At 40.6% G+C, this 21,184-nt stretch overlaps 1 protein-coding gene across 5 annotated transcripts in view; it reads right to left on the bottom strand.

Moving 5' to 3' along the window:
* ARHGEF28 (Rho guanine nucleotide exchange factor 28) overlaps window positions 1-21,184 on the bottom strand; it is a 330,335-nt gene that overhangs the window by 109,733 nt on the left and 199,418 nt on the right. For all 5 annotated transcript variants that reach the window (XM_067031143.1, XM_067031144.1, XM_067031142.1 and 2 more), the window contains one exon: window positions 3,274-3,395. In XM_067031143.1, coding sequence (XP_066887244.1) covers window positions 3,274-3,395 — 122 coding nt within the window. The remainder of the gene's footprint in view (window positions 1-3,273; window positions 3,396-21,184) is intronic.

The raw sequence follows: 21,184 nt of genomic DNA, 5'->3' as shown, positions 1-21,184 counted from the left end.
TGGTGGTCACATAAATCTGAGTCTCCCAAACAAAAAGAAAACCAAATAAAGCTACATAAGACATATGGATTTAGCATAACTAGAAGACAGATAATGCCCCAAACTTTAAATTACCTGTAAATAATAAACATCAAATCTCAGCAAGAAACCTGTCATATACTTGCCATAAGCCTTTGCATAGAGTAAGGGCAGTCTGGAAAAATCTGCATGGTAGGGAGAACAGGGAGCTAGTGGAGGGCCTAAGACTGATCTAAAATTATCACCAGGAAGAGAAAGTACAGCTTCCTCTGAAGAGTGTGAAAAAAAATGTCCCGGTTGATCAAAGCACTTGCTCTAAGGAAGGGGCTTAAAAGTACTGGTGATCTGAGGTGGTGGTCATCAAAAGGCATCACTTCTGGGGGAGAAGACAGTAAAAACGAAGAGAGTAACACCATTTAGAAATAAGACAGTGAAGGGGAAAAGAAGCAAAGGGGGAAATGTAGGGCCCTAAATCAACCACCATCATAGTAATAATTTACTAAGGCAAAAACAATCAAGGAATGCTAGTGAGTGAGAGTCAAATCAGTAACTGGATATGTACAAAGACTCAAACTATCTCCTCACAAGATACGCAATAATTTTTTTTAAATAGTAATTTTACTGAAAAGAAACTTGGTAGATCAAAGATATCACCAGTAATGGGACAAATTATTGTCATGTGCCTCCTGATACAATGCACTGAGAAGAACATGACATCACCTCTGTAATATTCCTGCCAATCACACATAACCTGAATCTAATCATGAGGAAATATAAGTCAAACCAAAATTAAAGGACAGTATAGCAAAAAACAAAACAAGCAAACAAACAACAACCTGGTCTGTATTCTTCAAAATTATCAATGTTATAAAAGACAAAGACTAAGGAACTGTCCCAGCTTAAAGGAGACTAAAGAGACACAACAACTAAATGCAAGACATGTTATTGAATTTTCCTTTGCTACAAGGAACATTATTGGAACAGTTGACTAAAATTGAATAAGGTCTGTAGACAGCTAATAGTACTGTGTCAGTGATGATTTCCTGATTTTGGTAACCATATGTGCTTAAGTAAGAGAATGTCCATGCTTTTAGGAAAATACACCATGAAAGATTGAGGGGTAACGGGGCACCATATTTTCAATTTACTCCCAAATGTTTACTATTTATATACATATCATAAGCATTTGCATGTACATACACACAACACATACTCAGAATAATGAAGTAAAATATGGTAAAACTTGGAGTTTTTTTGATACAGAGTATACAGGGATTCTTTGTACTGAATTATGCAAGCTTGAAATGATGTCCAAATTAACTTTTTTTCAAAGTAGTTTACTTACAGAGTAATTTTCAAAGTAGTTTTTGTCATGTGAGTTTCCTTATTAGATAGGCTGATAACCTTGAAAATTTATGGAAAACAGCATCATAAACAAGCCTAGCAATCTTTTTAGGCTTCTGTGCCAGGTTGAAGGAGATGAAGAAAATTAGATAAAATTCTTTACAGATATTGCTAGAAATTATTTTTGATATGCAGATTTTGGACTCCTTATTTTGTCCTTGCTATTCAAATGGACATAGGAACAGTAAAAGAAATGATGTAACTATACTACACCGATATAGTGAACTTTGTGATTTGTATCCAGATTTTGAGTTTTGTTTTCACGGCACAAATTCAGCAATCTTCTTCCTCATTTCAGTTTATCAATCAGGCTATTCGTATTCTCTTTAAATGTATGATTCACATTATTAAAGCAATATTTCTCTCACTCAAAGTATTTCCAAACAGAAATTGTATCCTAACTTCATCTTTGGTTTGGGAAGTTTTGCATTTTTAATGTATTTTAGAACATATAAAGACACAGTTTGCCTCCACATAGTGTCCAGTCAAGTATAATGTTAGCTACTTGAAGTAAATGGAAGTGCTGCGGTATTCACTGAGGCTCAGAATGAAAAAATATATATACATATATGGACTCAAATGTATTTCATTTAAACGCTGAGAAAATATGGCCACAGAATAAAACCATTAAAATCATAATGTGGCTAGAGCACAGTAAGTCCAATTACCTTGTATCTTCAAAGACTGTCCCCAGAACTCCCACTTTGTCCTAAACGCTGTGTCTCACCTAGATTTCTATAACTGGGGCTGACATTCAGCTGCTTTATACCAAAAAAAACTATACCAGTTATTTACAGCTGATGTCCATTCTGATTTATTGGTTCTTCTGTCATTTTGAATATCATTCCAATCTATGCCATTTATACTATGCATTTAATGTAACAATATTTCATAACCCAAAGGAAAAAGCAAAGACATTCGACCAATGGGCTGAAATTGAGACCTACTAGACAGGAAAAAAGTTTATATCAGAGAAAACATCGGTAAGTAATAGGGTTCAATATATGCATACTAACAATAACATAAACAAAGGGTAAAATAGATTATTGCTCAATGAACATCTATATAGTGTTTCTTATGTAGGGATTAGGTTTTAAAGCCAGGGGGTAAAGCAGAAATTGTGTGCTGTCAGAATTACTCTTGAAAATCCCTTAAGTCTCTCATAAATTAGGGCATGCAGAAATTTTCAGATCTATAACTATACTTTAACTTTTATAAGTATTAAAATTTGAGGATCACTGAGCTAGAGAAAAGATCAAAGAATAAATCCATATGTAGATGCACATTCAAACCATCTGCCTGTATAAGTTTTAACTCACAAATCTCTATCAGGGAATGGGTGGAGAACTCTAAATGGTTCCAGCTTCCCTACAACATGACACCATTCTGCTTTAATATTAAAGCTCTATAACCTAAGTACACGTTAACAGGCCTGTTGTGAGGATTAAGCAAGTAATTTATGTGACAGCTTCACATAGGGCTGGCATCAAGCTCTGGCTCTTAGTGTTTGCTGGATTTGAATATGAATACTGCTTAATCAGGTCAGAGAAGAAACTGGTCTCCCAAATGTCATTTCCAGTTTTGGCCTCATGGATGAGCCCTCACACTCTTCTCCTTGAACGGTGTCCTAAGACTCCTCCCACAGTGCTTCTCGGTGGCAGCTACGGTGTGCTGTGTTCTGAAGGAAGGACCTACGTTAAATGCTCATATGGCGAGATTTCACAGCAACATCACCTGGGCTGTGCTTAAGCGTAAATTTTCAGAGGAACACAGTGATGTGGAATGTATTTCTCACATGCTCAGGTTTTGAAAAGAGGGCAGATCCCCCTAGTAACATCACTCACACCTTACCTGATCTATCACCATGCAGTTAGCATAGACTTCATCACCGCCATTCAGCATGTCAGAAAGCCGGCCAGCAGCAAGGAATGTTGGGGGATGCTTGGATTTTTTGAGGACATCAAAGGAACGATCTAGAGGAAAAATGAAAACAGTACAAATAAAGTAGAAGGAATTTATTTTACAGTTAAGCTTTACCTTCTTAATCAAACCACAAGAAAAAAAATCAAGATGGCATTTTGCTGTCTTCACATATTAAGATCAACACTGCAAATGAATAGTTCTAGATAAACAAACATGTGCCCATTTCAAGCAGTATTTTTCCAATCATGAGAGATGCGCATAAAAATCAATTAGGTTTTTTAGCCTTCAATTCCTAACACTAAACTAAAACTCGTTTTACTTAATAATGTGGAAGCATTAGTGATCACTCTGTGAGCCTCGGATTCCATTGAAGAGTTCAGACTCCATACCCTTTACTCAAGGACCAAGATAGGACACAGTCTAGCAGTTCATTGCCTGCTGAATATGCATAATCTCATTCAGAAAGAGTTTTGCTTCTATTTTAACTACAGAAATGTTTTTGCTTGCTTCCCATGTTCTCAAGTTTGTTCCAAACAGATGAAGTTGCTCAAAGTTGAGTCCCAGAGAGTTGAGATGTTACTGTATTTGTGGGGAACATAAAGTTGAAGGTAATAAAACACAGTTGAGCCAGAATGCCTCATTTCTTGTGACTCTGGCTAACTTACTTGATCTCCAAATACCTTTACAGATTTTCCTCCTCCGTAAAAGCAGATAATTATTATGTTTTCTTCACAGTGCAGTTACAAGGATTAAATGAGTTCAGATATGCAAAGCACTTAACACATGCCTAGCACTTAGCAACTGCTCAATAAATATTGTCACTATTATATTTTATATTTTGTTATTATTAATGGTGATTTTACCATTTTCAGTGTGAGGTACAAGGTTATTAATACTAATCATAGTATATTATACTAATAAGAGATTCTTAATATCTGTAAATGACTTTACTAGGGTAGATTGAAAGTTATATCCATAGCAAATGTCACCCTCACTGACATTCCAGTACGTTTTCTTGAGTAGTTACAAAAGGGATAGTGTTACGTCTATTCCATCAGAAATGGCACTAATCCTACCACCTGTCTTATTTATGTCATGGCTTAAAATCCAGGTAAGCCTGTGGGAATGAGTCAAGAAATGGAAAAACATTAATAACTGTTGCGCTAATGTAACAGGAGTAAAAAATTCTATTCTTTCCTGGAAAGTCCTAGATGACATTATAAAATTTACATACAAATATGTAGGAGCCAAATGGCCCAGGCCTCAGATTCTACATCTAAGTATACCTCTTGCCCACAGAACAGTCAAGTGAGAGTTAATTAAGCTTCTTGAGGAAATATACAATGTAAAAGGAAAATATTGTTTATAGTGTCTCATTTTATCAATTTATTTAAATAGTTAGCAATAGAACATACAAAGCCCATAAATACTTCATAAGTATAATTTTTATGATCAATTACTATACATTTTCATTCTAATTACAAAAAAATAAAAGCATGTTCTAAAAGGCATAAATCAAGAATCTGACAAACCCAATGTGTTCTGAAGAAAATACTTGCTCATTTATCATTTTCCAGAATATTTGAAAAACAATCATAAATAACTCAACATGGCCCTCTGAACTGTAATTAATCCAGCTTAACTGCTCTACAACATCTTAAGTTCACAGACTATAAAACAGCTGGCTTGGGAGGCTGGTTGTGCCCCTTTTTAACCATTTTGATCATGGCTAAATTAAGACTTCATTGATAACTAGACTATCTTAAGAACTAACAATATACTCAACAAAACAATTGCAAACATTTGATGGATTTTAAGAACATAGAACCAAATGAAAGATTACCCCAAATTTTCTGGCTCCAGTGAATGTATTGGCCAGTTACCCAATATCCAAGTTCTTAATTACCAAGAGAGCAAGTTCTGTATTCAGAACTGACCCTCATATCTCAAGGATGAACAGGACCAGGAACTATTTCCTTTTTCACATACACAGGTAAAAGTCACTCGGATTCAACTTTTTCTTCCACAAACAAATCTACCTAGCCCAATATAGCAGATGAGAATCTACAAGGAGATCATACACAAGCAGTTAAATAAACTTAAGATGGTAGAGTTACTTGGACCAAGTTGGGGTCTAATTTGTTTTCTGCATGATTAATTTGATCAGTGTTTTAGAAAATGATGGAATTTTTTTACAAAGACAGATCTATAATCTCTTATCTGTGATTTTGCAATCTAGAAATCTCTGAAAATCAAAACTTTTTTCTTAAGTTTGGTTCAAAACTATATTTGTTGGCCTGACCTGAACTCACATGGGGCCCTGTAGAATCCCTATTTACCCCACTTGGTATGAACATTCATACATTTTGTTGCAGAAGTACTACCATGCTAAATGATGGCACTGCCCTAGTGTATACTATGCAAGTCATATCATATATAAGCACTATGCCAATAAGATCTGAAAATTCTGAATTCCAAAACAAATATGGTTCCAACAGTTTCAAAGAAGAGACTGTAGATCTCTAAAAAATTAACCATAGCAGATATTAGACCAGTATTTCCCAAGATTTTGTTATTCCTCTACCAAATTCAGTTTTGCCATATCTATAGATCACCTCTATATTATATTCTCTAGTAGTTGTTTTTAGATTGACTCACCATTTTCCTTTGAAAAAAAATTAATTTTCATAGAAATACCTTATTCTCACTGTAAACAGAAAGCCAGTATTTCCTTATCAAAAGTGGAAGGGAATTAATTATACATACTAAAACAAGGGAACACAAAACAATGAAACTACATTCTGACTAAACACAGTTGACTCTCAAAGCTGAGAGTCTACAGGGCCTGTTTCATAAAGGGAGAGTCTGAAGGATTTGAGAGGTGTTAAAGAGGCAATGGTGCCAACTGACTTACTCCTTGAAAACAAAAGGTCAAAAGAAAATGGAAAAGGAAATACCTGCCTTACTATGTGACTCAATGTCATCTAGTGTTAGGCTGGGACACCATCTCCAAGATCAACAATGCCCAGAAGAATTTACCCTACACTTTGGACAACTTGCCTAGACCCTGTCCTCATCCTGTTACTTAGGTAATGACAGTAAGTCTTGTTGGGGGAGGACACAACTGTACAAAATCTTAAGATAGTAGTGAGAAGGGAAAATCTTCCTCCTCTCTAGATCTGTCATCCAAAACCTGCCATGTAGATTTTCTGAGTCACTCATTGCAACTATTTATAAAACTGGCCCCCAAATCTTCTGCAATATAACTCTCTGGAGCATCCATAGCTTCCACTTGCCAAAAGGTACCGAAAAATAATAGGATCTAAAAGTGAACACAGACTAGCAACCAAAAGATGACACAGACTTACTAGACTTCCACTCCTTTATTAACTTCAACACTAGTTGCTGCAAATAACGGGCTTCAAACCAGCAGAGTAAGATTTATTGTGGAAAGAAAATAAGTCTTAAAAAGTACCTTCAAATACACATCAGCTACGTAATATTAAAATGGTTAACCCTCTACTGTGCTTCAGCCCAAAGAAAAAGCACAATGGTTTCATTAAAAAAAATAAAACTGATCTTTTCAAGATTTTCAAGATATATGATTTCATTACTTCCATATGCAACCATTTGAGAAGCAAATTAAGTGAAAAAGTATTGCCCCCACCCCAAAAAAAATGTCCTTCAGGTATTTCTTCAATGACCATATAGAAATAATTTTCAATTAAAAAAATCAGCTCTGGGCTTCCCTGGTGGCGCAGCGGTTGAGAGTCCGCCTGCCGATGCAGGGGACGCGAGTTCGTGCCCCGTTCTGGGAAGATCCCACATGCCGCGGAGCGGCTGGGCCCGTGAGCCGTGGCTGCTGAGCCTGTGCGTCCGGAGCCTGTGCTCTGCAGTGGGAGAGGCCACAACAGTGAGAGGCCCGCAAACCGCAAAAAAAAAAAAAAAAAAATCAGCTCTTTGTCTTAAACGAATGCTGTTTTGTAAACAGTTTGTCTTAGCTAAAAGCTAATCTTAAAGTTTGGTTGATAGTATGAATTTTTAATATTTGGTAAACCCATATTTCAGAGATGGTAAAAAACTAACTAAAACTCAGCTCCCATCCAGTAGCTGCCAATTTTAAATTAGTGAAGAGCAATGTATCGCAGTAATTGAGAGCAAGGGTCCTGGAATGCTTGGATTCAAAGCCCTATTCCACCATCTATTAGCTTGGGTGACTTTGGGCAAGTTACTTAACCTCTCTGTACCTCCATTACCTGATCTATAAAATAGGAATGATAATACATCTCTCTCATAGAACTGTTGTATGGATTAAATGGTTTAATGTTTTAAGTGATTAGAACACAATCTGACACAAAGAAGGATTTTAATCTGACACAAAGTAAGCACTATGTAAATTCTTGCTATTATTATACAAGTAAATGAGGTTGGGGCTTCCCTGGTGGCGCAGTGGTTGAGAGTCCGCCTCGCCTGCCGATGCAGGGGACACGGGTTCGTGCCCCGGTCTGGGAAGATCCCACATGCCGCGGAGCGGCTGGGCCCGTGAGCCATGGCCGCTGAGCCTGCGCGTCTGGAGCCTGTGCTCCGCAACGCGAGAGGCCACAACAGTGAGAGGCCTGCGTACCGCAAAAAAAAAAAAAAAAAAAAAGAGGTTGTATAGTTTTGATACTTTCATGTAGTTTTGCTTCTTAAAAAAAAGATTTCAACTTTGGTTATAACTTTACAAATTTAAAACTAACCCAAGTCAACTGGAATGCACAAAACATTCCATTTACTACACGAAGAGCTTTTAAAATGTTTTAACTCTTATTTCAGACTCAGCTAATGTTAAGAAACTTTGAAAAGTCCATTCTGAACAAAGTAACCAAAAAACAAAGCCAAGCTGCCCATAACATTTACCTCCAAGGATGTAAGGATGAGATCTTACGAAATGGGAGAGATTATAAGAGTGGCACGAACAAAGCATAAAGTCAGACAATCAGAGATAGCATTTCTCAAGAACAAAGGGAATATTTCAGAAACTACGATGTTCTAACATGATGGAGCAGACTCTGACCAGGTTCTCCCTGCAGAATACTCAGAGGATAAACAGTAACTGCGAGGGGTTTCCCCATCTCTCCTCCCTCCCATTATTCTCACTGCTCTGTAATGTGATAGATGGAACTCTACAAGGACTCCCTGGAAGAGAAATTTTCATCAGCATTTCCTTGCTATAATAGACGCCCTAGTTAGGTGACACAAGAGAGACAAATGAAAGTAAATACATTTCACCCAGAGAAGGAAGGAGAATTAGTACTAGTAAGGAGAGGGAAAGGCAGATGCCTCCCCGTTCTCTGACATTTAACACCTCTCCCAACTCTGGCAGGAAACAGTTTATAGCAGCGACCAGCCTACGGCCTCCGCAACCTGATTTCTAATGAAATCCAACTCTCCCTCAAGAAGCTAAGGGCCGGGCTTCCCTGGTGGCGCAGTGGTTGAGAATCCGCCTGCCGATGCAGGAGACACGGGTTCGTGCCCTGGTCCGGGAAGATCCCACATGCCGCGGAGCAACTAAGCCCGTGAGCCATGGCCGCTAGGCCTGCGCGTCCGGAGCCTGTGCTCCGCAACAGGAGAGGCCACAACAGTGAGAGGCCCGCATACCGAAAAAAAAAAGAAGCTAAGGGCCTAGTAACTAAGGGAAAACGTGGCCTACTTGCCTGGTTATGTCAGAGACCCACACCCAGAAATAAACTAACCCGGCTAAGGCAGCCTTCTGCAAACCTGCTGCTGACCTGGTTTGGCCCACTCTGGGTGCCAAGTTCTCGCTGTGAAAGGCAGGAAAGGGCCTCACAGTTCAGATCTCTCTTGTGTGTACGTGTGCCTCTTTCTCTCTTTCATTCATTCATTTTGTTTTAAACCTAGAATGACTAACCACCACAAAAACAGGTAAGGCTGACTTTACAGTTCAATTCCCAGCACTGAACTGAACCCACGCCCATCACGGGCACCAATGCCCCTCCTATTACAGAATCTGGCAGTCAGTTCTCAGGCCTCATGCCTTGTGTGACCTACAGCAGCCTTTGATACAGATGATCGCCCTTTTGCCCCTTTGTCTCTCTCTCTCTCTTCCTGCCTTTCCTTCTTAGTCTTCCTAGACTTCTAGATTTGGCAAGTTGCAGTGCTCCAGGGTTAATCCTCAAACGCCTTTTCTTTCTCTCTGCACTCATTCCCCAGGTCACCTGACAACATGGCATCACATACCATAATATAATGATGACTCCCAAATGTTCACCTCCAGCCTAGCCCTCTCCCCTGAATACAACTGTCTCCTTGGTTATCTCCACTGAGCTGTGCAGCAGCCAGGTCAAGCACAACAGGTGTAAAACACAACTCTCCATTTTCCCTCCTACACTGGCTCCTCTCAATAAATAGCAACTCTTGGAGCTGCCTTGACTGTTCTCTCTCACAACTGAATAGATGCAGAACCTGACCTTTCCTCATCACCTCCACTACCACCCAGGGCACACCACCACCATCTTCCTGCCAAGACTATTACAAGGTACTGTCTCCTCACCGGTCACCTTGCATCTGCTCTTCTGTCCTAGTCTCCACAGCGTAGACAATATACTCCTTTCACAGAGGAAATCAAATCATGTCATCCTCTGCACAATTCTCCAGTGGCTTCCCACCTCACCCTGAGTCAAAGCCAAACTTTAGCACACAGCCTAACTGAACTTGCCTGGGCCCTCATTCCAATGTTTGGGGGAGTTTCCCACACACTCAAGCAATCCTTGGACACCAGCTGAGTGTACTACAGCTCAACTCAACTCTGATGCTACCATCAGATTCCACAGGTTAAGGGTTCGATCCTACAAGCTGCCCACCGCCCCCCACAAACTTCAGACATCAATTCCAAGTTCAGGTTGTTACTGGTGCTTCTGACTGGCTGCAGATTGGAGGTTACCACAAGCCCCTCCTTGGACTTCAGACACCAGTCACAAGTCCAGGTTGTCACCAGTACTTCTGATCAACTGGCTGAAAATCCGAGGTTCCCACGACTTCTTCCCTGGCTTTGATTAATTTGCTAGACCAACTCAGAGACCTCAAATAAACATTTTATTTACCAGATCACCAGTTTATTATAAAAGGATCTAACTCAGAAACAGCCAGATGGAAGAAGTATATAGGGCAAGGTATTGGGAAAGATCGATGAGCTTCCATGCCCTCTCCTAGCAGGCCAGTCACACAGCACCTCCATGTGTTCACCAACTGGAAGCTCCCCAAACCCAGTCCATTTGGGGTTCTGTGGAGGTTTCATTAAATAGGCATGATTGATTAAATCTTGGCAACTGGTGATTGAACTCAATCTTCAGCCCCCATCCTTTGGCCAGAAGTCGCCTCATTAACATAACAAAAGCACCTGTATCACTTTTAGCACTTGGGACATTCTAAGGATGAAGACCAAATATTATTATTATTTTTAATACAGCAGGTTCTTATTACAAATATTATTTCTTATTATAACCAAAATATCTCAATTACATAACCTGCCCCTCCTCCACCCTCAACCAACCTCTCTGAAGTCTGCTGCCTATTCTCCTCTTTCCAAGTTGGCCTTGCTGTTCTGTGCCTCAGGCCATTTACACCTGCTGTTCTACCAGGACTGCTTTTCTCCTGGGTGCTCAGATGCCTCGCTGCCTCCCTTACTCTCTTCAGCTCTCTACTCAAATGTTATCAGAGGCTCTCCCTGACCATTATATATATCTATCAAATATCAATCCCCTAAGTCCTGTCTTATTTTCTCCTACACCATATAATATCACCTAGCATATTATGCATTTATTGTGTATTGTCTGATTCCTTCTACTAGAATGTAACGTCCAGGAGAAGAGCGACTTTGAATGCTTTGTTCACTCCCCCAGTGCCTAGAACCAGGTCAGGTACATAGTAGGTACTCAACAAATATTCTCCGAAGGAGTGAATACTTTCTCATTAAGAAAAGAACACAGTTAAAAAAGACGGCGGAAGAGTAAGACGCGGAGATCTCCTTCCTCCTCACAGAGACATCAGAAATACATCTACACGTGGAGCTTCTCCTGTAGAGCACCCACCGAACGCTGGCAGAGGACCTCGGACCTCCAAAAAGGCAAGAAACTCCCCACATATCTGGGTAGGGCAAAAGAAAAAAGAATAAACAGGGACAAAAGAATAGGGACGGGACCTACGCCAGTGGGAGGGAGCCGAGAAGGAGGAGGGACTCCCACACACTAGAGGCCCCTTCGCGGGCGGAGACTGCGGGCGCCGGAGGGGGAAGCTCCGGAGCCGCGGAGGACAGCTCAGCCACAGGGGTGCGGAGGGCAAAGCGGAGAGATTCCCGCAGAGGATCGGTGCCGACCGGCGCTCACCAGCCCGAGAGGCTTGTCTGCTCGCCCGCCGGGGCGGGCGGGGCCGGGAGCTGAGGCTCGGGCTTCAGTCGGATCCCGGGGAAAGGGCTGGAGTTGGCAGAGTGAAGACAGCTTGAAGGGGGCTAGTGCGCCACGGCTGGCCGGGAGGGAGTTCGGGAGAAGTCTGGAGCTGCCGAAGAGGCAAGAGACCTTTTCCTCCCTCTTTGCTGCCTGGGCGCGAGGAGAGGGGATTAAGTGCGCCGCTTAAAGGAGCCCTAGAACCGGGCGCGGAGCTGCCGAAGAGACAAGAGACTTTTTCTTGCCTCTTTGCTTCCTCGGGTGTGAGGTGAGGGGATTAAGAGCACCGCGTAGAGGAGCTCCAGAAACGGGCGCGAGCCGCGGCTGTCGGCACGGACAGTAGAGACGGGTGTCGGACGCTAAGGTTGCTGCTGCCACCACCAAGAGGCCTGTGTGTGAGCACAGGTCACTCTCCACACCGGCCCTCCCGGGAGCCCGTGCAGTCCGCCACTGCCGGGGTCCCGGGATCCAGGGACAGCTTCCCCGGGAGAACGCACGGCGCGCCTTGGGCCTGTGCAGCGTCACGTCGGCCTCTGACGTCGCGGACTCGCCCCGCCCCCGTGCCACTCCCTCCCCCCAGCCTGAGTGAGCTGGAGCCCCCGAATCAACTGCTCCTTTAACATCGTCCTGTCTGAGCGAAGGGCAGTCGCCCTCGGACAACCTACACGCAGAGGCGGGACCAAGTCCAAAGCTGAACCCCAGGAGCTGTGCGAACAGAGAGGAGAGGGGGAGATCTCTCCCAACAGCCTCAGAAGCGGCGGATTAAAGCTCCACAATCAACTTGAAGTGCCCTGCATCTGTTGAAAACCTGAATAGACAACGAATCATCCCAAGTTGAGGAGGTGGACTTTGGGAGCAAGATATACTATTATTTTCCCCTTTTTTTTCTTTTTGTGGGTGTGTATGTGTGTGCTGCTGTGTGAGATTTTGTCTGTATAGCTTTGCTTGCACCATTTGTCCTAGGGTTAGACCGACCCATTTTTCTGTTTTTTTTTTTTTGTTTTTTTTTGTTTGTTTGTTTTTTTGTTTTTTAAAAGGAAATTTTTCTTCTTAATAATTATTTTTTATTTTAATAACTATACTTTATACTACTCTGTCTTCTCCCTTCCTTTCTTCCTTTCTTCCCTCCTTCCCTCCTTTCTTCCTTCCTTCCCCCTTCTTTCCTCCCTTCCTCTCTTCCTTCCTCCCTTTCTTCCTCTGCACCTTCCGTCCTTGCTTTCTTGCTTCCTTCCTTCATTTCTTCCTTCCTTTCTTCCTTCCTTCCCTCCCTCCCTCCTTCCTTCCTTTTATTTCCTCTCTATTTATTCTACCTTTTATTTTGAGCCGTGTGGATTAAAGGTTCTTGGCGCCCCAGCCAGGCACCAGGGCGGTGTCCCTGAGGTGGGAGAACCAACCTCAAGACACTAGTCCACAAGAGACCTCCCAGCTCCACGTAATATCAGACGGCGAAAATCTCCCAGAGACCTCCATCTCAACACCAAGACCCAGCTTCACTCAAGGACCAGCAAAGAACAGTGCTGGACACCCTATCCCCAACAAAGAGCAAGACAGGTCTACAGCCCCATCCATTAGCAGAGAGACTGCCTAAAATCATAATAAGGTTACCAACATCCCCAAACACACCACCAGACGAGGACCTGCCCACCAGAAGGACAAGATCCAGCCTCATCCACCAGAACAGAGGCACTAGTTCCCCCAACCAGGGAATCTACTCAACCCACTGAACCAACCTTAGCCACTGGGGACAGCCACCAAAAACAACAGGAACTACGAACCTGCAGCGTGCAAAAAGGAGACCTCAAACACAGTAAGATAAGCGAAATGAGAAGACAGAAAAACACACAACAGATGAAGGAGCAAGATAAAAACACACCAGACCTAACAGATGAAGAGGTAATAGCCAATCTACCTGAAAGAGAATTTAGAATAATGATGGTGAAGATGATGCAAAATCTTGGAAATAGAATAGACAATTTGCAAGAAACAGTTAACAGGGACCTAGAAGAAATAAAGAGGAAGCAAGCAACGATGAGCAACACAATAAATGAAATGAAAAATACTCTAGATGGGATCAATAGCAGAATAACTGAGGCAGAAGGACGGATAAGTGACCTGGAAGATAAAATAGTGGAAATAACTACTGCAGAGCAGAAGAAAGAAAAAAGAATGAAAAGAACTGAGGACAGTCTCAGAGACCTCTGGGACAACATTAAACGCACCAACATTCGAATTATAGGGGTCCCAGAAGAAGAAGAGAAAAAGAAAGGGACTGAGAAAATATTTGAAGAGATTATAGTTGAAAACTTCCCTAATATAGGAAAGGAAATAGTCAATCAAGTCCAGGAAGCACAGAGAGTTCCATACAGGATAAACCCAAAGAGAAACACGCCACGACACATAATAATCAAACTGTCAAAAATTAAATACAAAGAAAACATATTAAAAGCAGCAAGGGAAAAACAACAAATAACACACAAGGGAATCCCCATAAGATTAACATCTGATCTTTCAGCAGAAACTCTACAAGCCAGAAGGGAGTGGCAGGACATATTTAAAGTGATGAAGGAAAAAAACCTACAACCAAGATTACTCTACCCAGCAAGGATCTCATTCAGATTTGATGGAGAAATTAAAACCTTTACAGACAAGCAAAAACTGAGAGAGTTCAGCACCACCAAACCAGCTCTACAACAAATCCTAAAGGAACTTCTCTAGGCAAGAAACACAAGAGAAGGAAAAGACCTACAAGAACAACCCGAAACAAGTAAATGGTAATAGGAACATACATATCGATAATTACCTTAAATGTAAATGGATTAAATGCTCCCACCAAAAGACACAGACTGGCTGAATGGATACAAAAACAAGACCCATATATATGCTGTCTACAAGAGACCCACTTCAGACCTAGGGACACATACAGACTGAAAGTAAGGGGATGGAAAAAGATATTCCATGCAAATGGAAATCAGAAGAAAGCTGGAGTAGCAATTCTCATATCAGACAAAATAGACTTTAAAATAAAGACTATTACAAGAGACAAAGAAGGACACTACATAATGATCAAGGGATCGATCCATGAAGAAGATATAACAATTGTAAATATTTATGCACCCAACATAGGAGCACCTCAATACATAAGGCAAATACTAACAGCCTTAAAAGGGGAAATCGACAGCAACACAATTATAATGGGGGACTTTAACACCCCACTTTCACCAATGGACAGATCATCCAAAATGAAAATAAATAAGGAAACACAAGCTTTAAATGATACATTACACAAGATGGACTTAATTGATATTTATAGGACATTCCATCCAAAAACAACAGAATACACATTTTTCTCAAGTGCTCATGGAACATTCTCCAGGATTGATCATATATTGGGTCACAAATCTAGCCTTGGCAAATTTAAGAAAATTGAAATCGTATCAAGTATCTTTTCCGACCACAACGCTATGAGACTAAATATCAATTATAGGAAAAGATCTGTAAAAAATACAAACACATGGAGGCTAAACAATACACTACTTAATAACGAAGTGATCACTGAAGAAATCAAAGAGGAAATCAAAAAATACTTAGAAACAAATGACAATGGAGACACAACGACCCAAAACCTATGGGATACAGCAAAAGCAGTTCTAAGAGGCAAGTTTATAGCAATACAATCATACCTTAAGAAACAGGAAACATCTCGAATAAACAACCTAACTTTGCACTTAAAGCAATTAGAGAAAGAAGAACAAAAAACCCCCAAATTTAGCAGAAGGAAAGAAATCATAAAGATCAGATCAGAAATAAATGAAAAAGAAGTGAAGGAAACAATAGCAAAGATCAATAAAACTAAAAGCTGGTTCTTTGAGAAGATAAATAAAATTGATAAACCATTAGCCAGACTCATCAAGAATAAAAGGGAGAAGACTCAAATCAATAGAATTAGAAATGAAAAAGGAGATATAACAACTGACACTGCAGAAATACAAAAGATTATTAGAGATTACTACAAGCAACTGTATGCCAATAAAATGGACAACCTGGAAGAAATGGACAAATTCTTAGAAATGCACAACCTGCCGAGACTGAACCAGGAAGAAATAGAAAATATGAACAGACCAATCACAAGCACTGAAATTGAAACTGTGATTAAAAATCTTCCAGCAAACAAAAGTCCAGGACCAGATGGCTTCACAGGCGAATTCTATCAAACATTTAGAGAAGAGCTAACACCTATCCTTCTCAAACTCTTCCAACAGATAGCAGAGGGAGGAACACTCCCAAACTCATTCTATGAGGCCAACATCACCCTGATACCAAAACCAGACAAAGACGTCACAAAGAAAGAAAACTACAGGCCAATATCACTGATGAACATAGATGCAAAAATCCTCAACAAAATATTAGCAAACAGAATCCAACAGCACATTAAAAGGATCATACACCATGATCAAGTGGGGTTTATCCCAGGAATGCAAGGATTCTTCAATATACGCAAATCAATCAATGTGATACACCATATCAACAAACTGAAGGAGAAAAACCATATGATCATCTCAATAGATGCAGAGAAAGCTTTTGACAAAATTCAACACTCATTTATGATAAAAACCTTGCAGAAAGTGGGCATAGAGGGAACTTTCCTCAACATAATAAAGGCCATATATGACAAACCCACAGCTAGCATCGTTCTCAATGGTGAAAAACTGAAACCATTTCCACTAAGATCAGGAACAAGACAAGGTTGCCCACTCTCACCACTCTTATTCAACATAGTTTTGGAAGTTCTAGCCACAGCAATCAGAGAAGAAAAAGAAATAAAAGGAATCCAAATAGGAAAAGAAGAAGTAAAGCTGTCACTGTTTGCAGATGACATGATACTATACATAGAGAATCCTAAGGATGCTACCAGAAAACTACTAGAGCTAATCAATGAATTTGGTAAAGTTGCAGGATACAAAATTAATGCACAGAAATCTCTGGCATTCTTATACACTAATGATGAAAAATCTGAGAGTGAAATTAAGAAAACGCTCCCATTTACCATTGCAACAAAAAGAATAAAATATCTAGGAATAAACCTACCTAAGGAGACAAAAGACTTGTATGCAGAAAACTATAAGACACTGATGAAAGAAATTAAAGATGATACAAATAGGTGGAGAAATATACCATGTTCTTGGATTGGAAGAATCAACATTGTGAAAATGACTATACTACCCAAAGCAATCTACCGATTCAATGCAATCCCTATCAAATTACCACTGGCATTTTTTACAGAACTAGAACAAAAAATTTCACAATTTGTATGGAAACACAAAAGACCCCGAATAGCCAAAGCAATCTTGAGAACGAGAAATGGAGCTGGAGGAATTAGGCTCCCTGACTTCAGACTCTACTACAAGGCTACAGTAATCAAGACAATATGGTACTGGCACAAAAACAGAAATATAGATCAATGGAACAGGATAGAGAGCCCAGAGATAAACCCACACACATATGGTCACCTTATCTTTGATAAAGGAGGGAAGGATATACAGTGGAGAAAAGACAGCCTCTTCAATAAGTGGTGCTGGGAAAACTGGACAGCTACATGTAAAAGTATGAAATTAGAACAATCCCTAACACCACACACAAAAATAAACTCAAAATGGGTTAAAGACCTAAATGTAAGGCCAGACACTATCAAACTCTTAGAGGAAAACATAGGCAGAACACTATACGACATAAATCACAGCAAGATCCTTTTTGACCCATCTCCTAGAGAAATGGAAATAAAAACACAAATAAACAAATGGGACCTAATGAAACTTAAAAGCTTTTGCACAGCAAAGGATACCATAAACAAGACCAAAAGACAACCCTCAGAATGGGAGAAAATATTTGCAAATGAAGCAACTGACAAAGGATTAATTTCCAAAATTTATAAGCAACTCATGCAGCTCAATAACAAAAAAACAAACAACCCAATCCAAAAATGGGCAGAAGAACTAAATAGACATTTCTCCAAAGAAGATATACAGATTGCTAACAAACACATGAAAGAATGCTCAACCTCATTAATCATTAGAGAAATGCAAATCAAAACTACAATGAGATATCATCTCACACCGGTCAGATTGGCCATCATCAAAAACTCTAGAAACAATAAATGCTGGAGAGGGTGTGGAGAAAAGGGAACCCTCTTGCACTGCTGGTGGGAATGTAAATTGATACAGCCGCTATGGAGAACAGTATGGAGGTTCCTTAAAAAACTACAAATAGAACTACCATACGACCCAGCAATCCCACTACTGGGAATATACCCTGAGAAAACTATAATTCAGAAAGACTCATGTACCAAAATGTTCATTGCAGCTCTATTTACAATAGCCAGGACATGGAAGCAACCTAAGTGTCCATCAACAGATGAATGGATAAAGAAGATGTGGCACATATATACAATGGAATATTACTCAGCCATAAAAAGAAATGAAACTGAGTTATTTATAATGAGGTGGATGGACCTGGAGTCTGTCATACAGAGTGAAGTAAGTCAGAAGGAGAAAAACAAATACCGTATGCTAACACATATATATGGACTCTAAGGGAAAAAAATGTCATGAAGAGGTTAGTGGTAGGACGGGAATAAAACACAGACTCACTCGAGCATGGACTTGAGGATATGGGGAGGGGGAGGGGTGGGCTGTGACGAAGTGGGGGAGTGGCAGGGACATATATACACTACCAAATGTAAATTAGATAGCTGGTGGGAAGCTGCTGCATAGCACAGGGAGATCACCTCTGTGCTGTGTGACCGCCTGGGGGGGTGGGATAGGGAGGGTGGGAGAGAGGGTGATGCAAGAGGGAGGAGATGTGGGAGCATGTGTGTATGTATAACTGATTTAGTTTGTTGTAGAGGGAAAACTAACACACTATTGTAAAACAATTATACTCCAATAAAGATGTTAAAAAAAAAAAAAAAAAAAGAACACAAACTTTGTACCAGGTACAACTAAGAAACCATCCTCTTCTGGTCTAGTTAACTTTCCTCCAATTCTGAAGGTTTTCTTGTTGCCCAGCTGTTCTCGTGCTACTTCAGGCTGTGATGGGAGTGTCACTTTCTTATTTCTCTCATTCATTCGCCCATTTACTCATTCATTCTCTTTTTCAACATTTACTGAGTGTCTACTGACTACCAGTCACTATGCTCCCTGGCCCTCAGCCTCCATCTCTGACATCCTCAAATTACAGTCATTATGGAGGATGCCCCAGGAGGTCCCCTGCCAAGACTCTAAACAATCACGAGGCTGTCCTCCTTCTCTGGGCTCTTCTTGCCTGTTACCTCTGGTGTTTTGTCCTGTGTTGTCTACCACATTTCAGTGATGAGAGTTTCATTTTGTCCCTGCTGTTAGAACAAGTAACTTTCCTGGTTGGTGTCAAGCTGAAAACAGAATCTCCCATGGGGCAAACCACCACACAGATGCTAAGCACTTCCTGTGTGACACCATCCAACACACCTTCTGTAGCAGTAGCCCACGAATATTACTTCTTAATCTCTTTACAAAATAGCAGGTAGGTTACTTTTAAAGGAATAATGGGATGATCAGGCCGATTTGCAAAGTAAAGGTACTGGAAGAAGATGATCAGGAAAAAAAACATTAAAAGGGAAAGAGTAGAAGAAAACTATTTGGTACTTGAAGAGTAAGCGTCTATTGGACACCCGTACCATATTGGGTACTTATACTGGTTAATATTACTATTACAGCTATCACAAAAATAGCACTTCCTATGAGCCAGGCACTGTATGATTTTTATATCTTAACTTGTTTGATTCCCAAAACCACCCAGTAAAAGCTGTACTATTTGTTATTTCCATTTTGCAGATTAGGAAACTCTGGTGCTATTTAATTAACTTCCCAAGGTCACACTACTAGTAAATGGCAGCTCTAGATAGGCAGGTACTCTGCTAGGTAGTTCAAAGTACTTTACTTAATAATGGGAGTTACTGAGTATCCTATTTTGAGCCAAAGAAAATGGTATTTGAGCAATGCCTGGTATTTTCCCATTAGGACGTTTCATTAATCGGTTACAGTGTGACTTGTGCCTTGGTGTATTCGTTCACTTCCTGGGCCTGTGCTATCTGCCCCTGGAGATCTACTGCCAGAATATGACAATGTGAGCCTTGCTGAGAAAACATGCATGCAACAGAAAATACATGACTTCATCTGGGTTACCCACACAACACTATGCAAGATAACCAGGAAAAACTGGGAAGATACACTAAGATGTTAACTGCTATCTCTAGGTGACGGAGCACAGGTGGTGGTTTTTACTTTCAACACTTTACTGTCTGTAATTTCTACATTTCTAATAACCATTTTAACAACTAACATAAGGGGAAAAAAAACAAGTCATGGTTTAAAAACTTGCCTCCTATTGTCAAAGAATGGCTGTAGGGTCTCATTGCAAAATAGGTTATCAGTAAATAACCATATCAGATAATACACATGTAAACCTATTAGCTGGAAATGTTTTACCCAAGAGTACCTAGTATTGTTTTTGCCCATCTGCTAACCTCACTCTCCATAACCACAGAAGGTATTATTATGTTCACTTTGTAGATAAGAAAGTTCTGGTCCAAGGACGGTGATCACCCTCAGACGTTACTAACTGATAGAAGCAGAACGGAAACACAGCGCTGGCAGAGACATCCTTTCTCGCTGCAGCTCACTACCTCCCAATTTCCCAAATTCAAAGAGCATTTTGCCAAATTCTGAAATGTACGGATAGTCCTTTCTCCCCATGGTCTGAGTGTGCTCTAGAGCAAAGAACAAACCTGCCCTCACAAATGAAAATGAACACTGTCAGGGCACACTGTCATTTCTCTTCTTGCCTATTCTTCCTGTACGATTCTCTTGGGATTTTCCTGATATTAGTCTTGGCCTGGAACATCTCTTGGCCTTACTCTTCTAAGTTGGACTTTAAGTTACAAAGGGGATCCATCCAAATTCCAAGATTAGCCTCAGCTCACGAATTTCCTGTGGGTCATGTGTAAGCTAACGTTACTCAGAAGACTTTAGTTCACACCAAGATGTGTCTGGGAGAACCCAGGGAACCTTTGTCTACCAAACTACAGTGGCTCGAACATGGATCCAAATGTCCAATTCACCCTCAGAACTCAACTCACCCTCCTAGGATCCTGTAAAAAAAGGAAAGTAAGCCCTGGGATGAGATCAGGCCTCTCAACCAGTCCTGTTCACAACAGTAACAGCTGAGGACCAAGTGAATGGACTCCAGAAGTACTGGGTGTGAGCGCTGTTTCTCCAGTTCTCTTCCTCAGATCCGCAGTTTAAAACTCCTTCGAAACAAGAAGTTACAACTTGGCACTCTAAAATCAGATCCTAAAAGAAGTCCTT

This window comes from Kogia breviceps, chromosome 4, assembly GCF_026419965.1.
Source record: "Kogia breviceps isolate mKogBre1 chromosome 4, mKogBre1 haplotype 1, whole genome shotgun sequence".
NCBI classification, from domain to species: domain Eukaryota; kingdom Metazoa; phylum Chordata; class Mammalia; order Artiodactyla; family Physeteridae; genus Kogia; species Kogia breviceps.
Note: the sequence above shows the minus strand (reverse complement) of the source record. Positions and strands in the feature narration are given on the sequence as shown.